This window comes from Nycticebus coucang, chromosome 1 (assembly GCF_027406575.1).
Source record: "Nycticebus coucang isolate mNycCou1 chromosome 1, mNycCou1.pri, whole genome shotgun sequence".
NCBI lineage: Eukaryota > Metazoa > Chordata > Mammalia > Primates > Lorisidae > Nycticebus > Nycticebus coucang.
Window position 1 is genome coordinate 27824084 of NC_069780.1, and position 12882 is coordinate 27836965.

The 12882-nt window shown below is 40.1% G+C and overlaps 1 protein-coding gene across 1 annotated transcript in view; it reads left to right on the plus strand.

The window, feature by feature from the left end:
• Positions 1–8008, plus strand: part of MTTP (microsomal triglyceride transfer protein) — a 47881-nt gene extending 39873 nt beyond the window's left edge. Inside the window, exons 16-18 of the mRNA XM_053555558.1 lie at positions 2312–2436; positions 5150–5320; positions 6666–8008. Coding sequence (XP_053411533.1) covers positions 2312–2436; positions 5150–5320; positions 6666–6837 — 468 coding nt within the window. The 3' untranslated portion in view covers positions 6838–8008. The remainder of the gene's footprint in view (positions 1–2311; positions 2437–5149; positions 5321–6665) is intronic.
• Positions 8009–12882: the final 4874 nt, after the last annotated feature.

The window sequence follows — 12882 nt, forward strand, 5'->3', positions numbered from 1 at the left end:
TACCCCTCAAATATTAAAGCCACTGCATCCTGTGGCTTAATCCCTTTAACAAAGGAAAGAGTGATTTGTCCTACAGGGGCCAGTCATCAGTCTTTATAAAGGGGTCCAAAAAAATTCCTCTGTGACTGCATATAAGAGTTCTTTCATTGTCCCTTTACATGAAAGAAATGGACAACGTGGAGAAGATGCAAAGAGAGAAACACTCTACTGAGGCAGGACACACAGTAGGGCTCATTTGGGAACAAGGCACAGGGCATATACAGAACCCCTTATTTTGGTTCTGTAGTTCAGAGCAAAGGTTAAAATTTGGGCATGACTTTTGTGGTTTTCTCAGGATACTTTGTGTCTCTCACATTTGTTTGGATGCATGAAACCAACCCTCCATCTTGTGGCAACCACATTTTGTTCTAATAGCTTTGAGGATAGTCAGGGCTGGTTTCTACAGCATCCTGAGCATGGAACCGAGAGTCTCGAGCCTCTATCTACGTGTGTCCTCCTGATCAAAAGTAGCATCATGCCATAATCATACCTTTTTAGTACACCTGGTCATAAACCAAGTCTTTTTTCTGAGATTTCCTGTCACATTTTTTTTAGAAAGCAGAGGGAATTCAGAGAAATCAACGTGATCCTCTCCACAAAGTGAAATCATGGCATTTATAGCTGGCAAACACATGGTTTGTTTTGTCTAAGTAGGGAGTTACATAAAGAAGTTAGTTGTGCTGTGAGTTGCCAGGAATTTAAGATCTTTGGAGGAATATCAAAATTAAGAATACTGAGCCTTTTTCCCAGAATCATTATCACTTCCAACACCATCCCAAAGCAATCTGATTCCAATTCAGCTGAAAAAGTTTTCAGCCAACATTACCCCAGCTAATGTTCATGGAAAACGCAAGACCTAAAGGCGAATGCAGGCAAGCAGCACACAGGCTAATAAAATGGTTTCAGTTAACCACAAAATTGTTCAGGAGAGACCATGTTGGTAAATGATACTGTCCCTCTGAAAAGTGCTGTTGAGTTCATGTTGGACTTTACCATTAATTCAATGTCATTTCAAATGTAAAACAGCAGAATATGAGCCTAGTTCAATTGCCTTGCCTTCTTTTCCTACTTGCTCCAGGCAATTCTTGAAACTTGTATACAGTTATTTCTCCATATTTGCTGGTTCCACTTCAAATTCAACCAACTGTGCATCAAAAAATTAAAACAAAATAAAACAATAAAATATAACAAAACAACAATAAAATTAATACTGATTTTTAAAATACGGTGTAATATACAGCCACTTACATAGAATTTTGCATTGTATTAGGTATTGTAAGTAATCTAGAGATGATTTAAATTATACAGGAGGACATGTGTAGGTTATATGTAAATACTAAGTATGCCATTTACATAAAGGACTTGTATTTTCATATCCTTGGGGATGGGGAGTTTGAGGGAGTTGGCCCTGTAACTCATCCCTCTCAGATACTGAGGACGGCTGTACTGCACTGGAAGTTTTTAATCCTGCTTTTTATTTGCCAGCAGGATGCAATTGACTGTATTTGACAAGCACATAACTAGAGAAGGGCTGAAGAACCTCATGAGATCACCTAGTCCAAACCTCCCTCCACTCACAAAAATCCACAGCTGGGTTTCTCAGGGAGCTGGCTTCATTTCCACTAGACCAGGGGTTCTCAAATCTAGGTACATCCAAATCACAAGAGGGCTGTTAAAAAATAGAATGCTGGACTTCACTACCCTCAGTGGTTTTAAATTAGAAGGTATAAAGGGGACCTGAGAGTCACAGTTTTGGACAAGTTCCTAGGAGTTGCTGATCCTCACAAGAACACACTTTGAGAAACATTGCCTCTCCCAAAGTGAGGCAAGGATTGACTGAAAACACCCTCCGTGTTTAACACTTCTTTACTCTAGCATTTTAATTGATTTAATTATTTGCTAATCAATTTAGCAAATCAGCAGAGTTTACTTGCATTGTCGATCTGGACGACATGGGCTAAGTGCGGTGACTCACACCTGTAATCCAGGCTCTTTGAGAGACCAAGAGAGGAGAACTAGCCTGGATAACATAACATGACCCCATCTCTATACAGAATAATTAAAAAAAAAAAAAAAGAGTTAGGACAACATGTTTCCAAGGCTAGAGAAAGATTCCAACATCAACACAACTCGAATGGCATTGTTTTCACGGGAGCTTGACCATGCCTTTGGAAAGTGGGGGTAACTAAATTGTACTTTGGAAAGGGAGGATAACTAAATTGTACTTATTATTATTATTATTATTATTATTATTATATTCCTTTGCTTTTAGGAGCTGCAGTTGCAATCTGGACTAAAGGCCAATATAGAGGTCCAGGGTGGCCTAGCTATTGATATTTCAGGCGCAATGGAGTTTAGTCTGTGGTATCGTGAGTCTAAAACCCGAGTGAAAAATCGGTAAGCTTAAAATGTATAATACTCTATGCAAAGAACTACAGAGATACCATTTTGGCAACTGTTAAACCTTTTGACTTTTCAAAATCTATGCTTTCTATTTGTAGTCATTAAATGAGAGAGGTGAAAGTGACCATGGGAAGTCATCCTGTCCACAGCCTGTTATGAGCAGGTCAACACCAAACACAACTCAACCAAGCATCTTGTTGCTTTTACAGCCCCTCATTCCGGGGCTGCTTTTACAGACAGCATGCCCCGGGAATGAGGGGGCCTCACCTTCTTTTAATATTCCCCTTTGAGTAGTTGACAATGCTAGCAGGAAATTTAACTTTGAAGCAAACTTTTTAGCTTATGCGTTTTGCTGGGGTCTAAAACCTCTCCTCTTTTGCGGTATTCAGGGAAGAAAAATAAAATAATCACTTCTATGTGGAATCTAAGTCTGAAGCATTAGAATTCCTTAAGTTTTTTCATCAGCATTCTTTTTTCTAAATAAAATATTCTCAGTCCCTTTAATTTTTCTAATACATGTGAGATCCAATGAAAGCATCTTACCTTGACCTAAGACAATGTCCCTGAACCAATGTGATAATCAAAATAATTAGTCTTCTGTTTGTTATAGAATTTTTAAAAAAGAAAATGCAATTTATGTTTACTTTTTTGATATTTAAAAATACTATTGGGCTGAAGTGAGATAAAAAGGATAAAAATCAATTTTTTTATTCATTTTGAACTAAGAATAAAGGAACTGAGAACAATCAAATAGTTGAAGGATGGAACTGGCCACCAGAGGGTCCAGCAATACAATTTCAGGCTCCCCACTGAATCAGTCATCTTTCTCCTCTTTTTATTTTCTTTTTCTTATTTTAAGGCAAGGATGATACAAAGTTTATTGCCCAAGCAATTGAGGAAGCGATTGTTGGGGCAAGTAGGCAAAGAAGCCCATCTTTCTCCTCTTTCCAAAGTATTTTCTAGACAGAAGTTTCTCCAAAGTAAACTGAAATTAATTATTTGTAGAAAGAAGTCAGCACCCGTAGCAACAACCAATCTGTGTTTCCTACCTTAAAGGACACAACAGTCTTAAGAATCTGCCAGCACCCACATCGTAGTCTATCTTCCATTTTCATTTATTTGTTCACTCATTCATTTGAAAAAGTGCCTCTTAAGCCATTACTGAACTAAGACATTAGAAGGAACTCCTAAGGATTCAGGGATTAAAATGACTTCTGACCTATTTTTTTCACTGACAAAAGAGCATCAGGAGTTTTACTTTGTACAGCAAAAATAGTACTTTCTTGATGCTTTCCTACCAAGAAAGTATGGTGCAGCTCAATTTACAAACACCAAAAATGTGGAAACAACCTAAATGCCCATTAACCCAGGAATGGATTACTGTGGTATATGGATACCATGGAACACTATTCAGCCACTAAAAAAGATGGAGACTTTAGATCCTCTGCATTAACCTGGATTGAGGTAGAACAAATTCTTCTTAGTAAAGCATCACAAGAATGGAGAAGCAAGAATCCAATACTCAATCTAATATGAAGGCAGTAGATGAGCTAATACAAGGTAGAGGGGAGGGAGACGGAAGGGGGCACAGTGTATGGCACGCCTCTTCTGGGAAGGATACAATTACAAGAGGGACTTTACCTAACAAATGCAATCAGTGTAACCTAATTCTTTGTACCCTCAATGAATCCCAAACAATAAAAAAAAAAAAGTATGGATATGTAACTCTGATTTAATTGTGGTAGTTTCCCACAGTTTGATTTGAAGTCTACAATTCAAGTAGAGTGGAGGTAAACTTTCTACTGGAATTGTTCACTTCTTCTTATGTAACACATAGTCTCCTGCCCATCCGATCAGTGCATGAAGTTCTCAAGACGGCCCCTAAAGAACCTATCATATCTGTCCCTCCTGGGCACCTACTGCACATATCCACTGTAAGAATGGTTCCTTGTAGCACAATATTTTTTCAAATATTTTGACAACTGTAGACCTATGCCTCTAGAGCAGTGTTTTTCAACTTTTTCTATCTCGTGGCACACTTGAAGCTATGGTTAAACTTCAGCAGCACGCTTAAATTATGTTGATCAAAAAAAAAAACACTAAAAGAAAAGAATATACGTACTGTGCTTTGAACTTCTTTCAAAAATAATTTAATTAATGATCTTTAAAAATTTCTGCGGCACACCTAAGATCTTCTCACGGCACACCAGGGTGTTGTGACACACTGGTTAAAAATCACTGCTCTGGAGGCTCTTTGGAGAAAGTAAAGGAATGGAATGAAAATAGTTACTTGGAAGCCAACAGAGAGATAGTTAACGGGAAGCTGTAAGCATCAGTTGTCTTCTGAACGCCCTTTTACAGTAACTTGAGTATTTCTGACCTCCTGATAGGACCAGTTCCAAGCAGGATTTCCATTTGGTCTTTGGTATGCCCATATGAAATGTCTGCCTGGTAGACATTTTGTTCCCGTGTTGAGAATTGGAGGCAGGGGAGGGTTCTGGGGAAGGGTAAACAAACCTTCACTGTCCACACTCTGGGACCAAGCAGGCTCTGGGACTGAGCAGGCTCTAACTAAGCACATTCAGGTCACCTCTCAGTCCTCTCGGTGTTTCCCTCCAGTCATCAGCATCCCAGGTTCAGACCCCTGGAAGCAGTTAGTGCAACTCGGGTAAACGAGACATGAATAGACTGTTTCTCAAATCCTCAGGGTGACCGCGGTAATAACTGGTGGTGTCACGGTGGACTCCTCCTTTGTGAAAGCCGGCCTGGAAACCAGCACAGAGACAGAGGCAGGCCTGGAGTTCATCTCCACAGTGCAGTTTTCTCAGTACCCATTCCTGGTCTGCATGCAGATGGACAGGGAGGAGGCTCCGTTCAGGTGAGACGCCATGCTCCGGGGCCTTCGCCAAGAGAATAATTGATAAGGCCAAAAAAATGTCAGTTTCTAGGATACCAAAAAACTCCAGTGACTAGTTCATTTGATTCTAGAGATAGTGTGATATTTTAATCAATAAATAATTTACCAAGGAAACAAAGAGATATGATTTACCACAGGAGTTGCCCCAAAATTTCAGCAAAAATACCAGATGTGCATTTACTATGGGGTGTCTCCACAGTTATCTCCTGGACAGAAAGATCAGAATAAAACACCCGGCACTCCATTAGCCATGGTGTAGGCTGATGAAACTGAAGTCACAATTCTTAGGTATTCCATACAACAGCAACTTGACTTTAAGTTTTGGCTTAAACTTGGAATTTTTTTAAAACATACTTTCAGTAGAATTCTTAGTGCCTTAAAATGTAAATATGTAATTGCTTGTGTAACTTTCCTAACCTTTCTTCCATGCTAGAGCCTAATTCTCATTTATCCCTGGGTCCTTCAAATCTTATGACATGATTTGTAGCATACTACTACACGGAGGTGGAGTGCTTTGAGTCTAGTTAGCACTGGCTCCTTCATAGTAGTTGATATCTGTTATCAAACTATGAAGGTCATTTGCATATTCAAAATAGCGAGCTATATCTTGCATCATCTCCTTTGAAAGTAGGCCACAGTTGAGTACCTTCTTGATTTTAGTGACATTTCATGATTCGTATAAAAATGCATCAATGATACAAGCATAAATAAAAGTAGGTGATATTTTCACAAAGTAAAAGATTGTGGTTTATAGTTTGGATATTAAGCTATCGCTAACTTATATTAAGTTATGTCTAGAATAAAGCTCCATGAACACATTTAAAAAATTACCCTTCCAATAGTTGAAAAAATCAGCCTTCCAGCTGCGCCATATGGTTTGGTTCCACATTTCACTTGGGCCAGAGCTTTTGGACTGTTTCCCTGTCGACATTCTCAGCTAAATCCAGTTGGGCTTGCTAGTTAGTCAGAAGGGGAGTGCTCCAAGGTGGGGCTTCTGGAATGAAGGGTGGGAGGCATAGCAAGGCCTGCAAAGCTTACCAGCATCTCCAAAGGAATTTAGATCTTCTTTTGAAAAAAAAAAAATACAGCAGAGCTCCCATGTCCCAGGCATTTTAAGTGTATCTGTGGAGATAAAAGGAAGTGGAAAGAAGAAAATCACCCCATTCATGGGTCTTTGGTGTGCATATTTTTTCTCAAATGGCTTTGAAAAAGAAGTTTCAAGTGCACATTCAGGAACTTGGCTGGGGCTGGTGTGAGGGGGTTTAAATGTGTGTATAATTTTGTTATTGTTGCTGTTATTACACAGGCAATTTGAGACAAAATATGAAAGGCTGTCCACAGGCAGAGGTTACATCTCTAGGAAAAGAAAGGAGCAACTACTAGCTGGCTGTGAATTACCGCTCCATCAAGAGAACTCTGAGATGTGCAAAGTGGTGTTCGCCCCTCAGCCAGATAGTACTTCCAGTGGATGGTTTTGAACCTGACCAGGGATGTTTCATTGGATTTTGTCTCCCCAGAAGGGATGCGATCTGACACGCCTAAGTGCTTACTCTCTGAGAGCACAGTGTTTACATATTTACCTGTATTTAAGAATTTTGTAGAAGGTTATGAAAAACTTCAATTGATCAATTGTGGGGCTATTCAGCATACACCCACAGTGTTGAATCATCAGGTGACACTTTCAACAACTTTCTTGGCTTTCTTGCTCTTCTCTCAAATCCCATTTGGTACAGTGAGGATAGGTTCTGCTCAAAGAGGAAACGAGTGTCTGTTAATAACAAAAACAAACCACACACTCTCAGAAGAGCCCAATTTTGTTTCAACAATTTTCTGCATATGTGAAGCCCTTGACAGAACCTTAAGCATGGCAAGAAAACCAAACATGTTGGCTAATCATAAAAAAAGGCCATTGTTTATTTCTTTTTTTCTTTTTTGAAGTTGGGGGTGGGGTGGGGAGAGGGTACAAGACTTCTGTCAGCCAGTTCCAAAAATTAATATTTATGTCTTCTGTTAAAGTTTATGAAGCATTAAGGTTGAAGGCACACAGAATTCAAACACACCATCTCCTATTTCTACTGACCATGTAAGTGAGGTTGCTTGGAAGCTGTTCAGACCTCTACTTCTAGCCAAACAAAAGTATTAAACTTGGCACATAGGAATCAGAAAAATTAATTTCATGAGCTTCATTTGATTTTTCTTATGTGATGTCTGTTTGAGACAATAATGTGCTGCATTGTCCTTTATGAGGGACATCCTCTTATATTCATCATTTTGCCCCGCCTCATTTATTATGTGGAGGAAGATCCAGTCTATTTGACTGCAATCTGCATAAGAGTTAGATTATGTTAGTAATCTAACATAATTAGTTAGACTGCCTAAGAGGACACTGCTTTAAGAAACCAATGCATTGAAATTTCTAAAATATGCAATCAAGAATAGAATATCTTGGAAATGTGTATGAATTATAAGAGCCATGTTACATTTGCAACTATTTATTAATAAAAGCAGATGTGTTTATTGTGATAAACCCAAAATAAATGACAGGTCCCATTTGTGCATTAGACGCACACACACACACAAAGTTTAGCTAGCCCACTATTGGTTATAAATTGAAATGAAGTGTGATGAAATAAATATGTGGAAATCTTACTGGACTCTCTTTTTCATTTATTACTTCAAACACCATATTTCTCTGTTTCTGCCACTTTCTGAACCTAGGTGCCCCGGCCCGCGGGGAATTCAACGGGGACCTGGGAAACAAAGGGGTCAGTCGAATGAGGGGACAAGAGACACGAAAGAATGAGAGCAAGTCAAGAGTCTGATCAAGCTCCGAAGAGTTTATTTTTCAGCTGGGCTTATAAGCACACAAACGAGGAAGTAACTAAGGGCTGTTCCTAGCAGGGCGGGGAGGGGGCTAGTTTCTGGAAAATTACTAGGAGAAGGACCCTAAGGCGGGGGGGTGCATTTTTGAGGAGATACGCAAGGGGAAAGTACCGTTGCTGTTTACGGTTGAATTCCTGAGAATAGTTTGCTCGTAAAATCAAGATAGCAAGGGGCATTTTTGTGATATGTTTTGGCTCCTGGCACCTAGGCACATACACAGTGAAGCCTCCGCAGGAGACACAGCAGGCCAGGGTCTCCAGATGAGAGGCCAGAGCCCTTTGAATAAGGGGCTACTGAAAATAGCAATAGTTAGAACTTCCCGGACCTGTGAGCTTAAAAACAGGCTCCATCCCTAGTTTTCATAAGGCTCTGGACTGGCACCTGTATTGTTAAGTTACTAAAAAGGAAAGAAAAAAATCTGCAAGTGAGGGGGTCAGTGGACATGATAGGTCGGGGACATGGCCTTTGAATGAAGCCTGATGCAAAGACCCTGATGCTCAGGGGAAGCAAGTTAGTGCAGGGCATTCAGCATAGATGCAGCGGGTTAAGGGAACCTCAGCTGCGTGAGATTCGACAAACCACAGCTGCCTCCATAGAATGTAAAATAATCATTTTACTTATCAGTGATGACGGTGATGCCCTGAACATCAATGTTTTGCTACTTTGCGACCAGTTACCTGGCTGCCTAGTCAAGTATCTACCCACTTAAGGAAGAATGGACAGTGCTAAGCAGCTCTAACATGCCCCAGAGAAACAAGAAATCAGAACATGGGATAATAAACAGTAACTCCTTTTTCGATCAATGAGGTAGAAATTTAAAAGGAGGCTGGGTGCAGTAGCTCAGTGTAATCCTAGCACTTTGAGGAGCCGAGGTGGGAGGATTGCTTCAGCTCAGAGTTCAAGACCAGCTTGAGCAAGAGTGAAACCTGTCCCTACTAAAAATAGACAGGCATTGTGGTGGGCCCCTGTAGTCCCAGTTACTTGGGAGGCTGAGGCAAAAGGATCACTTGAGTCCAAGAGTTTGAGGTTGCTGTGAGCTATGATGATTTCAGGGCACTCTACACAGGGCAAAAGAGTGAGACCCTGTCTCGAAAAAAGGAAAAGAAAAAAAGCAAAAAGAAATTTAAGAGGGATGGAGTGATATTTCACATTTGAAATTAAGATATTGGAGCCAGAAAAAAAAAGAAAAGAACTTTAAATCTCACTTGCAGTCTTTTAGTTTCAACCACTTCACTGTTATAAATGTCAGATCCAGACAGACTTTATTTCTTCTGCAAAGATGTCTGTCTGGGAACCATATGGTCCTCGGATGTGAATTTTCAGCCACTGCCCATCCAGCTCCTTTCTACAAGCCTTAAGTCTTGAGCTGGCTTCTTTCCTTCTGTGGAGTGTTACTGTCATCTTGTGTCTCATGGTGTAGGACCGCCTGTAACAAGGCACTCACTGCTGCTCGAACCTGACCACCTTCAAATAAGTGCTAAAGCTGACACTTACTTAGTGCTTATTACAAGCCAGGTGTTTTTACATAGATTAAATTATCTAATCCTCATACAGCCATATTTAACAGGTAGTGCTATTCCAATTTAGAGATCAGCACTGTCCAAAAGAAATATAACATGAGTAAGTAATTTTAAATTTGTAGTAACCACATGAAAAACGTAAATGGAGACAGTAAAATGAACTTTAGTAACATTTGATTTAACCCAATATATCCAAAGTATTATCTTATCAACATATACATATTCTTATTAAGAATACAAAAATTATTAATGGAACAGTTTACTTTTCGGATGAGGTCTTCAAAATGTGATGTGTATTTTAGTATATGCAGCACTTCTCAATTTGTAATAGCTACATTTCAGTTATTCAATAGACACATGTGGCCAATGAATGGTTGGTTTCCACTTTTTACATAGTATGGATAATTCTGCTCTAACAGTACAAAAGATGGAGAAACTGAGGCACAGAAGACATTTAACTTTCTCCACAAGTTAAATGACTTAGAAAATGGTAGAAATAAATTCAGATATTAATGTAAGTAGTCTTAGCCCAGCATCTGCTCCCTGAGTTTACTGTACCATATTTCTCAGCTCCTTTTGGTTTTAAAGATTTGCTGCTCAAAGAATATGCACAGTAGGCTATGAAAATGTCAAACACAGGACAGCAGCAACAGAGCTTTGAGTTGTCTTTCAGAGTTCCAAGAGTCACTACCCTTTCTCTGTGGTGGCTTGGCCCTTCTCTCTGATGGTATCAGAAGCCCTTGCCCTATCATAGAAAGTCTCTGCTTTCCTCGGACAAGCATCCCTTTCTTCATGAAGAGTGTTTCACTCCTGGGTGCAGGTCAGAATTTACAAAATCAAAGTGCATTTTTTGATAATATCATTATTAAGATAATTTACACATTATATAATTCACTCTCTTATAGAATTCAACATTTCTAGTACATTCACAATGTTGTACACCCATCACCGTAACCAATCTCAGAATGTTTTCGTCATTCCAAAAAGAAATTTGGACTTTAGCTATTTCTTCCGATCTGTCCATTGCCCAGCAGGTGGCAGGTGCCTGTAGTCCCAGCTACTCGGGAGGCTGAGGCAAGAGAATTGCCTAAGCCCAGGAGTTGGAGGTTGCTCTGAGTTGTGATGTCATAGCACTCTACTGAGGGTGATAAAGTGAGACTCTCTCTCTAAAAAAAAAAAATCCTATCAGGTGGGAATCTTATTATACACCCATTGTGTAGGAAGAATCTAAGCATAGAGAAATTTTGTGACTTCTCCAATGTCCCACAGCTGGCAGAGTCCAGAGCCCGGATCTAGCCCAGGAGGCTCACTTTAGAGTGCTAGCACATAACCATTGTGCAATGCTACCTCCCCAGGATCCAGTCTGAGATCCCAAGCCTGGAATTCAACTCTCTCTCCTAATTCTCCCCACATTTCTCCCCTCATAGCCCTCCAGTAGCTCCCCTGCCCTCTGCCCAACTGAACAGCTTCTTTACCTTCAGTCTCTTGACCTTCAGACATTGTTCTGGTTTTACTCATACCCAGCCCTCTTTGCTCCCCTCCCATCCCTGGCTAGATGGTTGACATAAATTTCTTCTTTGTGGCTGTTAGCCAATTTCTTCTTTCAATCTCCATGCCTTTGGCAAGGGTTAGTCCAGATAGCTTCACCAGCATATCAGGTATTTTCATCATATTGAAAGGCTTCCTCAAACCCTAACCTCTTCATCAATCAGAGCACCTGGCACACTTAAAGTAGGCATTCATTCTTTCCTGAAGAAAATTGTTTCCATTCACATTGGAAGCACAACAGTGATTTCTGCCCTACCAAACTCCAACCTATTGTCCAACACACAAAAAGAGCATGCCCACTAACCCTTGCACAGACGACTTTATTCTCAAGTTTTTTTTCCTAGATTGTTTGAGCCTACATTGACCTAAGAACTGACTCCAGAATTCCTTTTTTAAAAAAGTATCTGTTTTTAAAAACTTATTATGGCAATAAGTTTTAAAAAATTATGGCAATCTATTCATTGAGAAGTGGGATTTATGTTCCTGTCCGTTGAACCTGATTCTGTGATTGCTTGTCAAATAGCAATGCTAAAAATGATGAAATGGTGAAATAGACCTTGAGAAACTGGCAGCATCTGCTCCCTGTCTCTTGGGATACTCATTGTTGGAAACTAGCCACCATGTTTTGAGGGAGCCAAGTAGTAAGAGGCCCAACTGAAGAGACCCTTTTCTCTCTAGTCCAGCTGAGCCTCATCTGACAGCTAGCATTAACTTGACTCAAGTCACCTGAGTAAACCATCCTAGAAGCAGATTGTCTGGTCCTTAATTGCTATGTGAGGCAGAGCCAAGCCCTCCATGCCAAATGCTGCCCAAATTGCAGATTCATCTGGTTACCCAACTTCCAGGCCTTGTTTCCAATGAGTTCTCAAACTGCATTCTCGTTTTTTTCTCCCTCTTATATCAAGTCCCTAGTTTTCTCTGCATTGCCTTGCTCCACCAGCCCTCATTGTGCAGCACAGCTACCCAGTCCTACATTTCAAGGGAGTAGTTGGTTGAAGATTTAGGGTAACCGGATGGAGATTAGCAGGTGGTTCATCACATGGCCACCAGATGCATTAGAAAACACCTTAAACCTGAACCACTGACATTTCTGTTCTTTAAAAGCCCTACACCATGTCTGGCAGGAGATCATTTTCAATGGTGGTTGAGTTCTCTGACCACTCTCCTTATTGCTGGTGCACTCTCCCTCCTTTCTCCCTCTGCTCCTCTGAGGCTGAGGCTCCCAATCTTCCAATTTCCTGTCATTTCTTGCTAATTTTAAGCAATTTAACCACCAAATGAAGCCCTACTAATGCAGACCCACTAAACTATTTCCAGGAGACCTTACCTTCATCATCAAGCATGACCATTGTTCTATTTAGTTATGAAACAAACTACTCCAAAACTTAGTGGGTTAAAAGCAATAATTTTTTAAAAATAAAACCAAAAAGCATAATAAGAAAGATCAAATGATTTTTTTTCTGCATATTGGCTAGACAACGCCAGGCAAGCAAACCCTCTTCGTCCAGTAACAGGCTGGGTGAAAAACTCTGGGTATAGTAAAAAACATGTATTAGACTACTGATCTTCAGA